This window comes from Lupinus angustifolius, chromosome LG06 (genome assembly GCF_001865875.1).
Source record: "Lupinus angustifolius cultivar Tanjil chromosome LG06, LupAngTanjil_v1.0, whole genome shotgun sequence".
NCBI lineage: Eukaryota > Viridiplantae > Streptophyta > Magnoliopsida > Fabales > Fabaceae > Lupinus > Lupinus angustifolius.
The window spans coordinates 21862255-21882615 of record NC_032014.1 but is presented as its reverse complement, the minus strand read 5'-3'; the positions used below and the strand labels follow the sequence as shown (position 1 = coordinate 21882615).

At 31.0% G+C, this 20361-nt stretch overlaps 2 protein-coding genes across 2 annotated transcripts; one reads left to right on the top strand and one right to left on the bottom strand.

Annotated features, from left to right (window-relative positions):
* Positions 7802-8447, top strand: LOC109350891. Its single transcript, XM_019592202.1, has one exon. It carries the CDS (start codon positions 7877-7879, stop codon positions 8384-8386), a length of 510 nt encoding a protein of 169 aa, XP_019447747.1. The 5' UTR covers positions 7802-7876; the 3' UTR covers positions 8387-8447.
* Positions 16403-17156, bottom strand: LOC109350890 (protein IQ-DOMAIN 31-like). The gene is made up of 2 exons (XM_019592201.1): positions 16849-17156; positions 16403-16652 (listed from the first exon to the last, which is right to left on the bottom strand). The coding sequence occupies exons 1-2, from the start codon at positions 17080-17082 to the stop codon at positions 16482-16484; spliced, it is 405 nt and encodes a 134-aa protein (XP_019447746.1). The 5' UTR covers positions 17083-17156; the 3' UTR covers positions 16403-16481.

Genomic DNA, 20361 nt, shown 5'->3' with positions numbered 1-20361 from the left:
GTCTAACCTTAAGAGGCTTGTCTTGAGATCCATCCAGGATGATTCATCGACGGTTCGTAGTGGTGCTGAGAAGTATTATATGCCCATGCAACGAGATCATCTGACCATAAGAGGCTTGGCTTGAGAGCCATCCAGGGTGATTCAGGGATGGTTCGTAGTGGTGCTGAGGTTTATTCTCTGTGGTTTAAATGTTAAGATCGGGTCCCACTAGAAGCATTCCTGATGGAAGATGTCTCAGGATGGTCAGATTGTTATAAAAAATGGATTAAAATATTTAATTTACAAACTTCGGTTAGTGTGCATATTCATTGTGAATAATGAAGTAGTTGAGAGGAAATTTACGACAGACGAACGAGCCCCGAGATGTTGAGAGGGACAACGATGGTGGTGAATCGTCAACAAAGTCTTGAGGGAGAGTCTAGGTGAGACAAGTTCCATGTATTCCTAGATGAGGTATTTTGTTGGATGGGACAGTGCTCACAACGCAAACTAGACGATATCTGGCAACCCCTCTTTGCGACCAATATCGATGAGAGGGATGCCCATAAAGTGTTTGATACGACACCATCCTGAAATGGACAGTTCCGTTGGAACAGATCGATCATATATATATCCTTGCGAGGAATAAGTTGTGGTACAATCAAATCAGTTTGTTATGGGACCTGTACTCTCGGTTATTTCCAAATAGTTATTGGGAAGATAATCGTGTAAAGATGGTGGACATATGCATAGCATGCATACATGGTATTTATCGATATTGATTCCAAAATCATAAGTTTTATGCTTCATTCAACATTAATATATGCGTGTATGATCATATGATATATTTGTACTTGTTCTTTGTCTTGGGGCGATATTTTGTTTAATTCCACGACATCATTGATAATATTTTCATTAGATATTTTACTCTCTCTCTTTCTTTTTGGTGTACTCGTATACATCCATGGTTAGATGGACAGATCGGAGATGATCAGGGGCTACCGCTTTACCATGTCCCAGGAGGGGGCATGGAGCGTTGAAGGAAACAGATACACCTACATTGGTCCTTGCGACCTGGAATTGGATCTCGTATGTGATGACTCTGTGTTGTATCTCCCGACACATTACGTAGTTCGGGAAGCATCGTTCATCCTACCAGAGCGAATGTCCATACATGTCGGTCCATCCGCATTAGCTGAGGCACGAGGCAAATCGGAGGTTGTCAGGACCTGGCCCCAATCGGGATTCTCATGTACTGACTCAATGCCAAAAGGGGCGGAAGGAGCAAGCATAGCTACTTCATCGGGGCCTAGGGGCTACACCCTATACCCTTCGATGGATTGGGCAGCAGATGAGGTGGTGGAGGACGAGAGCGATGACTGTGTAGAGTTAATTTGCATAGAGGATTCGGTGGAGGTTATAGAGATCTCTTTAGACTCAGAGAACGATGAAGACCTGAGTGAGGTTTCTAGTGTACCACCGGTCTAGGAGCTCTTTTCTTTCTTTTGAAAATATGACGTCTTGAAAGAGAATAGATAAAATGGGAAAAAAATGATTTTTAAATTATTTGTTACATAAAAATTTTTTTTACCTATTTTTCCAAGAGATTAAATATAGTAATTATGAAATGATTTTCAGGGTGTTACATGTATATTATGCGTGCCTGTCTGAATGTCATATTTCGTGTAATTCCATGCAGTCAATGAATAATATCTATTAGATGTCTTACTCCCTTTTCTTTCTGATTGTGTTCGGTTCGAGTTCTCGTTTAGATGAACCATACCGCGAGGAATCAGAGCTACCGATTCTCAATGTCCCAGGAGGGAACATGGAGCAGTGATAGACACTGATACACCTACACAGGCCCTTGTGCCTTAGAGCTGGAGATGGTTTTTGATGGCTCTACTATGCTCTTCCCTTAACATCATACGGACTTGGAGGCTTCTTTCACCTTACGTGCTCGGAGATAAGCACCTATTGCACCATCCATTTAGTCTGTGATTCCTCATGGACCCACTACTGCGGGACCATATACTAGGAGATGGAGTTGGGACAACGTGCTCAATTCCCCACTAGGGAGGAGAGCTGCTCGATGGACGATGCCTGATCTTCAGGCACATGCGGGAACAGGAAGTAAGTCGTAGGGTGGGTCCAATGATATAGAAGACGAGATGGAGGCTGAAGAGGAGGAGCGGGAAGCCGAAGAGGAGGACTGTGTAGAGTTAGTCTGTATAGAGGACTCCACTGAGGTGGTGGACCTCTCCTCCAATTATGAGACGGAGGAGTACCCCATCGAGTGTCCTAGCATACCCGCTAACACTAGAGTTAGTCAATATTAGTCATTTTCATTTCTATTTTGCTTTTGAAGCGGATATTTGTGTAGGGTACTTTTATTGTGTTGAATAAAGTAGTTTATTGTGTATATTTAAGTTTAGACAAAGATTGTATTTCCGTCTTGGTTTTTGTATAAACGTTTTCCGTATTTCAATAAAGAATTATTCCACGATATATTAAGTGGCTTTAAGTTACCATTAGGTAACAATTGTTGTCTTTTCCACAGTTTAGGTTACTTAACGTGATGTCCCAAAAAGGAGTCAAATATAAATGAAAGAGTTTTACATTACAAAGCAAAAAAAATACCCATTTTTGGAGTAATTTTCGGGGCGTTACAACAATTCTCTTTCCATTTGAATCTATATATGCTGTGGTTCACACTAATGTCTCATTCATTCTCTCTTTTTATAGTTAGACATCACACTCAAAGAGAAGATGATAGAAAAGAGACACAAAGAAACCGAAAAGAGAGCAATAGAAGACACAAAGAAAAATGGAGGTTTTGTTAGACAAATTAGAAAAGAGATATTCATAAAAAAGAATGTTTGCAATCTTCAATCTCTATGTTTAATCTTTATATCTTCAATCTCTATGTCTAAATTTTTTATTTGCAGCAATTCTTAACTACTACATGGGAGGATGACCCAGACATGGTGGAATATCTTAATTCTATTATGCACTATCTCTATGATAGAATTAAGAATTGTTGATGTTAATTTCTCATTTGTTGTTTGTATTTTGGATGGTTAATTGTGTAAACTCCATGAATAACTGTATTTATCTTTTGGATGGTTAATTCTATTTTGTTGTTATGTGATCGAATATTATATTTTAGTAACATATATATCACTGTTTAATTTAAAGAATGAAATTTTTGCTTTTGTTCTACAATATAACTTATTAAATATTCATCATGTTGTATCAATACTACTGTTTATAATATATGTGTTGTAACTTTGATAATTATATGTTCTTGTAATCAACAATATATAATTATCAACAACAACACATATATTATAACTTTAACAATGCTCATTGTAACACCGTGAATTTTTTATGTATATTTTACTAATTATTTATTTTACCAACGATTAATATTAGAAATTAATCGATATTGATTTACGCTAAACCATACTTGAGTGTTAGTCTTATTATGTGATATCTTATTTTGTGGTAAATTTTCATAATTTTTTATGACGGAAAGTTTTTAAGTTGCTGTCGGACCCAAATTCGTCCGAATTCGGCCAAATAACATGTTTCCGATTAGCCAACAATACTCGAGCATAGTTTAAATCGAAAATGTTTCACCGAAATGGTCATATCACTTTCATGAGTGAAGGTTGCTTGTTAAATAAGCAAAAGTACTAAAGTCTTACACCAAATCCCTTAAATCACCCATTTACCTCTTACACAATCCACTTTTTGAATTCCCTCCCCAAATCTGATTTCTTTTCTTTTAAAGAGCCAACCCTAGCTTAGAAGAAAACCTTGGCATTTTCACACTCTTTCTTCACTTTTGAATTTCTAAGAACTTCAAGGTAGTTCTTCATTTTTCTTCAGTTTTGATTCTTCATCTCTTAAGATCTAACCATTTGATGTTTATGAAATTTTATTATGATGATTATATGTATGTTATGAACATTTTCAACCATTGAAATGTTCTAATAATTTTCCTAACTCTCTTTATGCTCAAAACTCTAAATAGGTGCTTTCTTGAACTTAGAAAGTTGTTTCTGAAACCATGAACTCTTTGTGTTCATGGGGCTATTTTTAGTGTTTAAAAGTTTGCATTTTGTTGATTATGGTTAAAGGTGATGACTTTGAAATCAAACAAACCTTTAAAAACTTTTGAACCACGTAAAGTTTGAAACTTTTCACTTGTTTTTGACTTGAGAAACCATAACCTTGAACAAGTGTAAAATAGTTGTTTTTCGGATTTAATGCTAGAAATAAATGTTGGTATTTGAATATGGTAAAATGTGATGATTTGTATATCAAATGAACCTTTAAGGTGCTTTCTAAGCATGTAAAGTTTGAATTTTTCCACTTGTTTTTGGCTTGAAAAACCATGGCCTTCGACAAGTTTAGAATAATATATTTTTAATGTTGATGTTTGATTGTGTTTTAAAGGTGATGATTTTGTCATCAAATGGATATTTAAGGTGTTTAATGATAAGTTATAAAATCAAAACTTTCCTGAGCATTAGGTCTAAATCATGGCCTATATGTGTTTATGAAAAATTCAGTTTCTAACTTTGAAATCCAAAATGTATATGAATGAGTTTTTGTGAAAAAGTGTTGTTTTAAAATTTTAAAATATTATGAGTTAAAAGTTGGTTATTAAATGATATTCTTTGACTTCCAATTTCAAGTAATGATTTGGGATAAAGGATGACTTATAAAAGTCTTGACTTTATAAACTTAAAGTGTTATGAAGTCTTGGATGGTTGATTAGTTATGGTATGAACATTGCTAAGATAAATTTACTTTAAAGTGGTAGTTTAACTTAAGAAATTTTGATTTAAAATGTTGTTTAAGTATGAGATCAACACTGTCAAGAATGTGTTGAAATGACCATGAGAAACTATTATACAAAATATGGAATCAACTTAAGATGACTTGCTTTAAAATGGTAAGATCAACTTGGGAGATATTGATTTAAAAAGTATGGACTTTAATTAAGAAACTTACCTTAAAATGGTGAAGTATGGCTTAAAAAATATCCATGAAAATATAAATTTATGCGGTGGTAAAAATGTAAACTTTATTAAAAACTTACCTTGAAAACGTTGGAAATCGGGAACAAGACTTTCGAGGATAAATGATGGTTCAAAAATATGAATCTTGGACCAGATGGATGAAAGTGATTGAGTTCATAAATGAGTTAAACAATGTCTTTACCTTAGGGTTATCATTTAAAAAATTAATTCCCAAATCACTAAATTGTTTTCGTGTGTTTAGTTTCGAAGCTTTCGAAGTCGGACAACCAACCCACTCACACGTAAAGGAAATCAAGCATGCGACAATCTAAGGTGAGGGAGAATACATTGTGACATAGTGATGTCCGAATATGACGCCCAAATCTCCTAAACTATCTCAAAAGTTTAGAGTTATATTTGTGTATTAAGAAAACCCGTACTTAATCAAATATTTGCGTGTCTGTTTTGATGAGTTCGTCGCTTGAGCGATAATCTCTCGCTTAAGAGAGAGACAAACAATAATTTTGACTTTCTTTGATTGTTTGATTGCTTAGACAATAGCCCTAGCTTGGGTGTGCAATGTATTTATCACTTGGGAAAGACTGTTGCTCAGATGATTGATTCTAGTGCTCAAATCGACAAACTTATACAAGTACCTTTGTTCTTGCGCCTACTTAGGGCAAGGTTTTTTATGGTGATGTCGTGATTAGGGAAATGCCCAAAAAGGATTACATGATATCATGTAGTGAGGATATATTATCGGAAGATAATGTACTTCCTTCTTGAAATACTGGGAATAGGCCTAGTCTTCTTAACCAATCTAACGAACTTAGGAGGACCAAATCAACTTGAACTCTTTGGTCTAGTAGACCATCTACTCATAACATTTATTGTTATAGTTTTGCATAATATTATAAATTAAATAAAATCATATTAATTGTTTTTTCTAATTAACCATGTATCCCTAACTTTTATTTATTTTATTTTTCTCTCTCCTATTTGTGTATATTTGTCAGGGTCTCTATGTTCTATTTATACTAACTTTATTCTATTGTAAGTTTTAAGTATTAACCTATAAGAGGAGATTTTTTTCCAACCCTACTTATATTAATAATACATGTAACAGCTGACAATAGACTAGAAAATTTTCCAAAATTAAAATGTCTTAAATCCTAATTTAGATAACTTATGGTAGAAGGTATGCTAAATTGATTAGCAAGATCATCTATTCTCCGAGTAAAATATTAGAACTTTCTTTTATAAAGTTTCATTAATGATTTTTTTTTTGTTTTTTTAGAATATCATCACATTTAAAAGGTGAGAGAGTAATTTCTTGAAGCACAATAAGATATCTAAAAGAAACAACAATCATCTCTATTGATGGAGAGTCGAATATTTGATTTTACTTGTATTTTTAATAACAAAAATATTATTTCATTGCATATAAAATGATAAAAATATTTTATCATATTATTTTTCCTTTGTTTTTATAGTATTTGTCTCTCTATTAATGAAGATTATCTTTATTCGAAACAAGACATGTCCCAATTTAATAAATGAAATGCAACTTAAAAAGTTAGAGGAATAAAATGAGAACTAATCATTATATCACACTGTGCCTTAAACACATATTTTACCTTAATTAGGTCTCATAATTTCTAGACATTATCCTTAGATATTCTTTTGGCCTTTCATTATGTATTTTCACCTACATTATTGTGAGTATATAGCGTTTAATTAGGTTAGGGTGATGATTAATTCCAAAAATCTTTTCCCAATACTTAGCTATAATCGATAAAAAATGTTGATTAACAAATTAAATTTGTGACCTTCATCCTAATTTTTTTAAAAGTAATGTTATATCCTCTTGCTAATTCTTATACCCACAATAAAGTGAACATGTTTTTGTAAACCAATCATTAATAAATAAAGTATTACATTATCATTATGACATATGGCATTATATTCACTACGTCATATATCGTAATAAACAACGGTTATTCAACAGCGCAATTTTAAATGACGTTATTGAAAACAAGGCGGAAGAACGTTGACATCGTATTGTGGGTAGAAAGATTAGCATGAGAGTATATCATTTTTTTTCTTTTTTAATATTAGAACCTATTAAGATTATAATGAAGGGCCAAGCTCTCTTTATAGAATAATGCAAACAATATTGTTATGAACCTCCATTATTCAACATGCTTATTACTAATGATCTTATTTTATCAATCAATTCCTTAATTCAAACCAAGCCATCATTAGATTATAAATACTTTAAAATTTGAAAAGTTTTGTATTTTTAAATTGTGATTGTCGTTTTTGCTTAAACAATATAACAGATCTACTAAATCATTATCACGTTATTTTTTTATGCATTGATGGTGTTGCCAACTAACATCTAAAAGCTAATATCTATCACGAAAGATCAACCAAAATAAATATATAAAATACTAGTCGACAATAACATGCCACTCTCCTCCTATAATGAATGTCAACCATATTAATTTTTATTGTTCCCTATTCTACTAATTAGTTAATAGCCAAATATCATATTTATCTACCAACAACACGTTAGTCTAATAATATAAAGTTCTATCGGATCACATATAAATTAAAAAGTGAAAAATTTAATTTGTATGAACAATATTTATTAAATAGACAATCATGCATTCCGAAAGAATTAGTTCTTTACCTATCGAAGCAGAAGATAACTTAGTTATATATAAAAAATGATTTTCAACTTTCTCCAAAGGACCCCTTCTCCTCTCTATAACGTGCCTTAATTTCTTTTGTAACATAACCATTCATATAACATAACAAATATCATACCCAATGAGGTTTTCAATACCCATTATTTGATTATGGAGAAACTCTCTAAAATGAAAAGAAAGCTCTTCAAGTACTTGCCAAAACAATCCGTAGCATCTTCAATAGCCTTTCATCAAAACCCTAATTTGAGTCCAAGTAGTAGTGTTCCAACCAAGGGTTGTAGATCAAGTGTAACAAAGGTTTCTATAATTCCAAAGGAAGCTAGAAGAAAGCATAGAAGTGCAAGCTTTAGTGCACGTGAACCTGGTTCTCCAAAGGTTACTTGCATGGGAAAAGTAAAATGCAAGAAGAGAGAAAAAACCCATAATGAGAAAATGGTTCAGGTTTCTGTGAAAAAAAATGATGATGATTTTGTTCCATGTGATGAAAAGAAGGAGAATATTTTGCTTTGGATTTTCAAGGGAAGAGATGAAGAAGAGGGACCAAAGGGAAATGAGGAGAAACTTGATACACAAATAGCACCATCATTGGGTATGATGAATAAATTTGCAAGTGGTAGAGGATCATTGTGTGATTTTGATGTTAAACATGTACAAAGGTAAATGTTCATTTTCATATTGCAGCATGAGTTCTATGAACAATGGTTCTCTTCGATAATGGAGAGACAAATACTAATTTTTTCTTATGTTTTCAATGACAAATGTGTTATTTTGTTATATATAAAGGAATAAAAATGTTTTACCATATTACTTGTTTTGTTTTTATAATACTTGTCTATCAATTAATGGAGAAGATCCTTACTCGAATTTTATAATGTTTATGATTGTAATATTTGTAAGTTTATGGTGAAAATAAGGTTGTTAAAAATTAAAGTTCATTTTTTTATCCTATATTTAACTATGCAGTGTGATATATGTTTGTGTTAGTAACAACTTGGTTATGATTTAATAACATGCAGTCTGAAATAATATCAACATGCATTTGATTCAGAGTTTCATTAGGTATTTGTATTTATTTTTTCCCCTTAATATGGACTATAGAATTAGTGATGAATGAAAAAAAAAACTCTCTGGTAAACCTATTGAGTATTGAATTCTTGAGAGATCAAAATCTGTCTCTACTATTTGACACAAATTTATCTCTGAATTATTCAGAGAGTCATAGATTATCAATCAATAATCTTTCTAATACTACTTTCAAGAATTATCTGAATATTATTAGAGAAGATAAAAATAAAATTATGGGAAAGAGATGAACCCTTTTTAATTAAACTTCTTCATATTTAATTTTGTTTCTTTAATCAATAAACGGATAACAAAAATATTTTCATTGTTGAACAAACACAACTATTCATGGGTGAAAAAACATACACATTTGTTCATTGATGAGACAACATACATATCTATTGACCAGTGAAGCAATGTAATTGTCTTGCAAATTATCACCAACAATAACTATAAAATAAACAAATTTATTTTGCAAAATCTTTGTGAACCTGAAAAACTTTGGCAAAAAAAAAGGCTGTGTATGGAAATTATAGTATGTATATATGAAAAAACATTGTTTAGAGAGATAAAACTCATGAAATATCTCTATATCTAGAAAAGAGATTAATGTTTACCTAATGGTAAAATTGTTGTTTTATTATGCGTTAGAAATCATGAATAAGAATTACATGTCCCAAAATGATTATTTCCATGTCTCTAATCAATCAACTTTAATTTCCCTAAGAAATATAAAATTGATATTTTGTATTTTTAGAATATTTTTTTTTAATTTAGTAACATTTTTTTATTATTGGATCGAAATAAGAAATTAGGACCTGAATAAAGAGAGATTCTATCCAAAAATCATGAGTTGAAATTGTGGAACTAGTCTCTATACAAGAATAAGTTACACATATTAACTCTCCATACACTACATAAAGAAAAAGTTTTGTGCAATAAGCCATCTTTTTTTAATACATTTTTTAACTAATAAAAACATGATCCTTTCATTCCCTAATCTCATTAATTTACTTATTGGAATTGACTTTCAGAAAAGACCTTGCCAACTTCTATATACACGTTATACTCATTCTAACTTTAATACGTGATGGCATCAACCTACTCATAGAATACTTGATAGCCACATTCTTATAACAATGATCACATCTGTTATTTTATAAGTTGTATAATTACATGTATTATTGACATGTGATTGGTTGAAAAAATATATTTAAATTAAAAATTAATAATTAATTATTTTTCTAACTAATCATAGCAGATGACACATGTAGTAGTTCAACTTGTAAGTAAAAATATAAAAAATAGTATAATTCTCTCTAGTTGGTGGATGATAAAAAATATAAAAAAGGGTTGTTAAAAACAACTAAACATTAGTTGTATATGGTGAAATTGACTACATAAATCAAACAATGTAACTTTAGTTCCACTAGGTGAAATCAAATTGGACGGTTCCATAATAATTTATCATAAATCTTGTTTACTGATAAATCATTAATTTTTAAATTCTTCATAATTGTTTCGCTTATGGTTTTCTTAGCATCTCACTGCCCGTAGAAATTGGACTAACATTAATTTGATTTATTCTTCTTAATAAGATTCTAATAGTCTCACACACATAAGTTTAAACCACCTAAGACACGATTCTAAAAAAAATTATACTATTGTTATGAAACCCTAACTAGACATCAAACTAGAAGAGCTCTTATTTAAGGTTTAGCTAGTTAAAATGTTCGATCAGACCGAATAACATCATGTATTATCAATAATTATGTATAATTATATTAGAGTAATATCACTTCATTTCATGAATTAGTATGAAGCTGAACTTTGGGGTATTGTTTCCTTGTTTTAATTTTTTATTTATTTTAAACTAATCATCTAGTTCGCTTCCCGAACTATTTTGAGTAAACCATGTTTAACCCGATCAAACATGAATTTTCACAGTCCAAACCCTTGTTCAGCTAAGAGTGCAAACTATAATCGTTTGCAATTCCAACCAGTTCGTCCAGTCTGGTCCTCGTGTCTTTGTTTTATAAATAGGAGTCACCTCAACTTCCTCATAATGCATTCATTCATGATCGTATCTTGTCTAGTGTGTCAAATCATTCAACACAACATTCTCATTTATGTCACATTTAGTTTATTCTCTTTTGGAAACTTTATCGCTCAATACAAAGTCTCATATCACATTGTGACTCTTATAGTTTTGTGGTAAATTTTCCCCTTAAGCTTGAGTGACACATTTCTATGACAAATGATACATGATGCTCCCCACCATTTCATCCACTCCACATGAATCATATAGTTGACATATCCCTTAATTTCCCCTACCTTGTATGATTAACACAAGATACCTAAATCTAGTAACATGTAATATGGTATGGTCCATAGTTACATTGTTCGCAATACTAACTCTGGTACGTGGTACCCAGTTCTATGTGATTTTCACTTTTTATATATTGCAAGACTTCTTTTATAAGGACCAATATATGGTACACTGAATCCGCTATGTAGGCTAAATGAAAGAATCATGTATCTACGATATAATTTCAATCTTTACCTTTACGCTAGGTTTGTCTGCTGCTTGCTAAATTTGTATCTCATGTACTTCATCTTACTTCGACTTATAAGAAAGTTACATACTTCTAAAGCTTGTCTATACATTTATAGTTTCCCATTTAATTTCTCTCTGGATTCTAAATATGACAATATCCTCCACACACAAAACAAGTATTGTGAAACCATTCACTATGCCAAAGTTGTAGTTCAACAACGCGTATTTTAGATGTATAACATTACTTTTATGCGCTTTCTATTTGACCATAGTATCATATTATCATGATTAACGGCGCTTCTACTACGCTGTTGTATTGAATATATACAACAATGCATCACACAAAAATGTTGTCATATATTTCATACATACAACAGCGTATCATACACAAAGCGCTACAATAGATTTCATACATAAACAACGCATAATATAACATACATTATATCAAATACGTAAAAAGCATGTCCAATTCCACCACATTTACCAGAGATTTGACAATATGAACATCATTCTGAAAACTCAATTCATAAACTATTGCATGAACCGATCTCCTTTAGTTCAAATCCATTAACCTAGAAGATCATATGCAGTAATGAAAGGGACGAAGGTGATGAAGATGTAAATGACAAATGTATGAATTTCATTTCTTCCTTAACTGGAGAAATAAGAAGACAGAAAGACATAGTTTAGATTCAACATAATAAGAATCAAATTATAATTACATAGAAAATGTTGATGAAAACATAATAGTCAAATGCAAGAAATACATACAGATCTGATTGCAAGTTTGGTAAATCACAAACAACTCCACCTAGCTTCAACCTTGACATTTCCTATATTATAAAATAAGCAGTTAACGTAGTTGTAAATGCAAGCAACAATAGTGAATCAAAGAAAAATAAATAAGGTAAAATAAGATAATGATATGATTGCAAGTTTAGTAAATCACAAACAACTTCACCTAACTTCAACCTTGACATTTCCTATATTGTAAAATAAGCAATTAATGTAGTTGTAAATGCAAGTAACAATAGTGAATCAAAGAAAAATAAAAAATTATATATGAAAAACTATCATATGGGTTTGTGTTAACAATTTGGATTATTTTCATGTAATATTTACTCGAGTTATATCTTTCAAAATAAAATTAAATAATTTCATAAATACATATTAAGTAATAACTAAAACAAGTGTTTTTTGAACATATGACTTTTAAGAGCGCTTATTGTAAAAAGCAATGTTCATATGTCACCTTTAACAACACTTATTTAAGCAAACGTTGTTAAATAGATTTAAATCAATAACGCTTGCTTAAAAAAGTGCTATTAAATATCAAAATTCTGTAAAATTATGTAGTTGTCATATTATGTTCAACTTTTGATAATGGAATGACAAATAACATAATTTACTTACTAAATATAAACTTTTGTTGTGTCAAATCATCTACCTTAATATTCTATTTTAATTATATTGGTTGGTGGTTTTAGAATATTTTTGAAGTAATAAACAATTGCATTTTTCGTATATGTATGATCAAGTTGTGTTATATATGAAAAACTAACATGTGTTTTTGTTAACAATTTGGATTATTTTCGTTTAATATTTACTCGAATTATATCTTTCAAAATAAAATTAAATAATTTCATAAATATATATTAAGTAATAACTAAAACAAATGTTTTTTGAACATATGACTTTTAACCGCGCTTATTGTAAAAAGCGTTGTTGATATGTCACCTTTAACATCACTTATTTAAGCAAAACACTATTAAATGAAGCTTAAAAAAGTGCTGTTAAATATCTTAGGCAAACATACAACAACACTTCTTGAAGAAAGTGCTATTAAAGCTATATCTACCTATCAAATTTAACAGCATTTATTTGAAAAAGCGCTGTTAATTATCTTCCGTATTATATTTAACAACGTTGTGCTAGAAAACGTTGTTAAAGAACCATTGTTAAATGTGAATTATGGCATAGTGATTTATTGGATATGCTTAATAATCACATCCAAGACCAATGTAAAGTTATAATTTATCTATTTTGGTTATTTTTATATTATTTTTAAAGTATATATTTTAACTTTTAATACCTCATGACAAATGCTAAAAATATTAAAATAAAATAAAATATAAAAATCAATATTAATATTTAGATACACACATAAAAAGTAACTAAAGTTGAATAACACAATCTACAAAATAAATAATCCATAAATAATAAAATAAGCAATACAAAAAGACTCTAATCCAAAAAAGATTAATATACTATTGAAATTTGGGATAAAATGAGAAGTAACTTTCGTGGGAATAAATAAACAATCCAAAAAATTAATACATCTTTTATCTTACAAAGTGTGTCACTTTATATTTCACTTGATATGATTGGTCAGAAAACACTTAATTATTAAACTCTTAATTTGAATATTCTTTATTCTTAACTAATTATATCAGAACACGGCTTGAAGATGAACCCGTAAAAATATGCATTTGGCGTAACAGCAGGAAACTTCCTAAAGTTATTAGTGCACAACAGAGGGGTTGAAATTGACAAGAAGAAATCGGGCCAGAAGTTGAAGAATGCCTCTCACACAGATGGACAGCAAAGAAGAGAAGGCCTTCTAAGGCGGACTCTGGCTCTTTCATTTGTAAGAGTCCTCCTCAGGCACGAGATTGTTCGATGAAGGATAAACTTGCTGGTTGCCGAGGACAAGAGGGAAGAACCCCTAGGGTAGGGTGAATCCGTTACAGTTGCGGAATGCGATCAACCATTAGAAGCCTACGTCTGCTGGGCTTATGTATGTTGAGATAGTGCTGAATGAAATGGCCACTCTGCTCGTTCTTTCAATGGCCTTTTGACCTCTGATGGACCATGAGCTCTGGGCGCATATGATTCGTCTGTCAGGACAATCCTATATGTGACGGGTTACTTGCTACGTCTCGCTGACTCCTGCCGCCCGCGGATCATGCACTCCCCCAGCATGCCTTATTTTAATATAAAAAGCCTAACCTGCTGGGCCACAGGAAGAGAAGAGTAATCTGAATCTCGGTGTCTAATCACCGAGTTCACATGGACCGGATCTGGGACTGTCCGCTTTCTGTTATCGCTTCACGCTACTGTAATGGGCATGATCCCATCCCAATTCCCGTACGCTGCTGTGGCTTCGCCCCTATACGTACTGGCTTCTTCCTTCCGTGGGGCTCTTAGAAAGCACAGACTGAGACAGGAAAGAGGCTGACTAGGACCGATCGGAGGGAACTGGCTTGCTACCGTTTGACTGACTTGCTTTCCTCCCTGATTGGCTTTCTTGCCTGGAATGCCTTCGTCCGAGTGCGTGAATTCCCTTCAAGACAAGAAGAGGTAGAGCGCCCAGAGGAGTAAAGATCAGCTATTCTATTCCTATCTTTTGATGCTTAGCTGCTCTTCCGCAACTGGTTGTTTTGAAACCTATATATATGTCTTCCGGAGGGCTAGCTCATCCTTTAATCCGCATTAAATGGGTTAATGGGAAGCTCAAGAAGGATGGGTATTGCGCCATAGAATGAAACATTGTGTGGGATAAAAGATATGTTCCCGACTTAATTATACACATGATAAAATTTTGTACAGATTCATTTAATGACTTGGAGAGGTGAATGAGGTGAATGTGTATTGAATTTACCATTTATGGGACATACCTCATGTGATGTTGACTTGTTAATTTCCATTACTCTCACTAGTGTCCAATGTTAGTCTTATATAGCTGTTTTTTTATATTAATCGTTTGCGCTTCTGCTCATGTAGACTGTATCATTTTCCTTTTATTGTTTTGACCCTGGCACCATTTTTTTAGACTTGAATCTTAGAGGCCCAATGGTTAAGAATATAGATATGTTATCTCAAATTTTATCTCATATTAATGATAATAGAATAAAAATAATAATAAAAAAAACTTATATTTTTAATTGAAATGACATATTATTTTTAGTGTTGTAAATGATTTTGGATATGATTTTGAATAGTAGGTATCATTAACTTTACCTTAACCCATTGACGTGGGACATAAAAAATTTAGTATTTTTAAATGCAAAATATATTATTGTTGAATGTAATGGATGATTGAGATAACTAATTGGTAAATGCAAAATTTACTGATATCTATGTTCAAAAGGAGATCAATTTTTATCATTAGTTGAGGAATAGTTTTCATTATACCAAAAATAAACTAAAACCTTATTGGTCGTTTCTTCTATGGGATAATATTGGGGTATTGAGTAAGACTACTCTATATTACTAGAAGTACATTTCTATTTTTGAGTATATTTTTAAGGATAAAAATATAATCTTAGTTTATATTAAAGAATACAAGTATCATTGTTTTTTAATTTTTCTGTATTTTTTTACCTAAATGTTCTCTCCAATAATGGAGATAGCATATTAGGCTTTGATGGCAACTAAAATTCTTTCTATTTTTTGTATTTCTTCTTTTTCATCCACTATGAGAGAGTATGCTAAGATTGGATAATTTATGGTTTCCAAAAAACAAATCTAATGTAGATTTTGCTTAAAGAGAAATAAGCATGTATTTACTTGAATCTACTAACATTAACATTCAAGAAAAAAGTTATGATTGTGGTGGTGTAATTTAGTTTAATCCATTCAATTATCAAAATATATATAGAGCTGCTTTTTTATATCAACATAAAACCACGTTGTAATATTAATATTTCCTTGTTGCCTATCAAAAAAAAATTCATCCATTCACTATTTTTCCTAAAGTTGATAATAACTACACAGTTCATAATCCCTAAAATAATATGCAAGATAGTATATATATATATATATATATATATATATATATATATAAATAAATATTGTGTATTTTGCACAGATTCTCCTTGTAGTAGAATCTCACTTGTTACCAAATACTTATCAACACAAAATCCATCTTTATAATCATTCATTCTTGTAATTCTCAATATAATCACATAAAGATAAGTTAAAAACATTAAAAAAAGAACAGTCCAATGCACGAAGGAAGAAGGAAAATATATTTACACAACTTTTACCCAACCGGAAAAAACATAACAAAACCTTCACCAAAATCAATCCCAGAACCATAAGCTACATATACATTCATTTTAATCAGATTGATAATCACTCATTATCAATCTTTCCTAAGAGCTGCCTTGCACGAACCCTTACTTGCAAGCGAATAATTGCATTCATACATTGCATCGCTATTTGTGATTGTTTCCTTACGAAAACCCCACGAACCAATGCTTGTAGCTTCACCAAACTTTTAAGCGCTACGTATGCTCGTCTTGCCTGTCGAATAATCGAGTCAATTAAACACGAATCATTCTTTATTCTAACTAAATTAGTGTACATCGATTTTATAGGTGACTACCTGGCCCAATTCAGAGCGAACTTTATATTAACAACTCTGAATTGTGTTAGCTACTTCACGTATAAAAATCGGGAGAAAATAGATAAGTTATGATATTAGTTTAAAGTAACATACGAGATGACCCCGAAAATGAGCTTGGATTTTAACCGCAGCGACATGCTCCACGAAATTCTTGATGGAAGTTTGTGTAGGCAAATTGAAATCTTCTATAGTGATTGCTTCTTTCTTGAGTATAGCTTCATCACTTTGATTGGTGCAAATACTTGTACGAGGTAGAATGATGTCTTTATTGGATGATCTGAGGAACTTTCTTCGAACAATTCTTAACCATTTTTGTGATGAACCCATTTTAATGTTTATTTCTAATGTCTTTCCTTTGAAATGGAACACATAAAGATACTAATGATTTAAATGTATAATGTTCTCAATGCTTTTGGAGGAAGTGATGTAAAAAGAAAGGAAAGAGTTGTGGGCAACATGTTTGGTTTTAGAAGAAAAATAAATATATTTCTTTATTGCAATGTAAGAATTCTGAAAATTAAAACGTGATAGGATGATTTCCTTTCTCACCAGTTATGTGTCAAAGTGTTGGTACGACTGCTCAACTAACTCAGGGAATTAAATAATCTGTCCTTATCAGAAATTCTTCTCAAACAGTTTAGTATGATCATAATTGATCCCGAATATGGTCGGGTTTCATTGAGTCAAGAGTCAGATTCAGTTAAAAAATTAGACTCAATCAATATTTAGGGTTGAACAAAGGACAAACATGACGTGACCTATCACATCATCAACGACGTCATGTTTGTATGCATCTATTTAATTAATTGTGTACAAAATAATAATATTTCTATGTCCAAAGTATCATTAATTTTCTAATTTTTTCATCATATATATGTATATGTAAATGACTAACAAAATATGTACATATATATAATTTCATATGTCAAATTATATATCCATAATAATATGTATTATTGGGAAGACTTTAATGATATGTATTATATTTAATCAGGTCTAAGTTCAGGTTCAGATTCAAAAATTGGTCTAATCAATATAGGGTTGAGTTAGCCTTCAAATTTAAGATTGGGTTCAGATTCAAAAATCAGTTCCGATCAATACTTGACATATGTTCACCCCTACTTTTCTATTGCTTGATATGCTTGAAAGGTAACTAAATACTCTTGAGAGTCAAATATTGTTTAATAATTTTATTGGTCTTGAGTACATTTATATATATTTTTGTTGCAAATCTCATACCTTTTTATGAAAATAAGTAGATGCCTATATTGCTGAAACTCTTATTACAATAAGTGTTACATTGTTTGTCCTATTCCTCTTTATATTGTTAACTTAGGACGTGATATATTATAATTCCTTTGTTTACATGTTCAGCTTGACAGCATTATGTTGTCCGAAGCACGTATTCGTCAAACATATTTACGTGTTGGTGCCTGACACATATCCGATATAAATATGTTTAGATTCGCGAACAATATGTGCCTGTAGAGTATCTAAAAATTAAAAAAAATTAAAAATTAAAAAATATTAAGACACGTATCTCATTCGTTTTCAATAAAATATAGGATATATGGATTCTTTTTCAGTAAAATATAAAATATATAGATTCGTTTTCAATAAAATAGGATAAGATAGATTCGTTTTCATTAAAATAAGATAAGATAGATTTGTTAAGGAGGACAATGATTTTCAATTTCCATTATATTTTTTACTTTGAATATTTTGATTTACATTTATAATGTTATCATATTTTATGTGTTTTTATTATTTTATACACATATCTCTGAACGTATCATATCCTGTATTTTAGAAGAAATATGTGTCGATGTATTAGATACGTATCGTATCCGACACATGTATCCGTATCCATGTTTCATAGCTGGTGTTGTTTGATGTGTGGGTCTGGTAACTAAGTATTGGTCATTCTTGCAACTCATGGTAGTTGTCCTTGGTCCCACTCAAATTCTGGCTGGGTTTTGTTCATAGTTTCTGTGATATGGTCCTTCTAAATTTGTTTGTATGAATTTTGAATATAATATTGAAAATTACAATATCCTTTTATGTGGAATAACAACCTGACTTGCCTTTCTTAATTATGAGTTTTTTACACTTCAACTAGTGAACAACCCTAAAAAGATGGCCTTTTGTGGAAGAACAAAGTTGATTCTGACATTCAACCAAACTAGGATGGTTGTTTTAAAATCAAATAAGTGAAAATTGCATTAATGTTGTTGGGTATATTCCACTCTTAGGTCTCAAATTAGATGTGAAATAATGAATAAAAGAGTTTATTAGTAGAAAAAGTCTATTGAATCATTGTTTTAAAGTTTTAATTCAAAAGGTAGTGTCTCACTTATGACTTTTCATTTTTCTCATGTCCAAGTCAAATAATGGAATTTCTCAATGATTGGTATCTAATAGAAACAAAGACCCAATTGAACCACCCCAGTCTAGACCCAATAGAATAAAGCAAAGACTCACTTGACTTAAGGATTATGTTATTAAGTAAATTGAAGTGTTTATTTTATGTTTATGAACTCTTCATGGCTTCGAGCTACTTGAGCCCAACTCGTAAAATTAATCTAATGTTGCTAAGTATATTTATCTCCCTTTGCTATGAATGAACAAATATATTCAATATTTATTGTCTTGCCTTTGTATCCATTCTTCATTGTGAATCTATATTGGTGCTTTCATTTTTGATCCATGCCTTTTGAAAGCTCCAAAATAGTCCACATTACTTTTTTGTCATCCCTACATAACATTAGTGGAAGAATAATCCAAATTAAGCTTGTAGAAGATATGAATAGATAAGGTAAAACTTTTCTTGGACTTTGAGTTAATCCAAGTATGCCAAATCATTTTTAACTATGGTTTTAAATTGTGTTTGTGGTAATGTTGTACATGCTACAATTATGGAGAACTCTACAACAATACAACTTCTAGCTACAATTGTAATCAATTTCTCCATGTTCTCTTGCAACATCACATTCAATAATTTTAGTATAGTTCACAAGTTTTTATATTATTATTATAAAAATTTCCTTATGAGAAACTTAATATGTGATATGCAACCATTTTGAACTTTAAAGTTCTCCAAAATAAATATGATTGCATTCCCATGAATTCTTCCTCGAAAAGTTTGGTTAACCTAGAACAACTTTACATTTGTACAGTAAGACGCAACAATAATATTTTATTTAATCATTGATAAATTCACTACTGTAGTTTGGGGTGAGTATAAAATGAACCAACCTAGAGAGATATCTTTATTCAAAGTATTTAATTTGGGTCTAATCCATCATTCATACATAAAAGGATGGGTACTTATTAAAAAAATTGACACAACCTCTAGTAAATGAATGATAGATAAGCTAGTTCCCAACCCGTCATTTACACACTCCGAATTGTTATACTATCTTTTTGGGATGTGCGATTGTCACATCTTATCATACTTGCTAGAATAAAAGCACACATTTAAATTCATTCTTATTTGCTTTCAATGCTTTTTCTCTAATTCTTTTTAAATAATGAGTATTTTTTCATGTAAATCATATTTTATTATTATATAAATACTCACATGTATTTATATATAAAATTTAATCG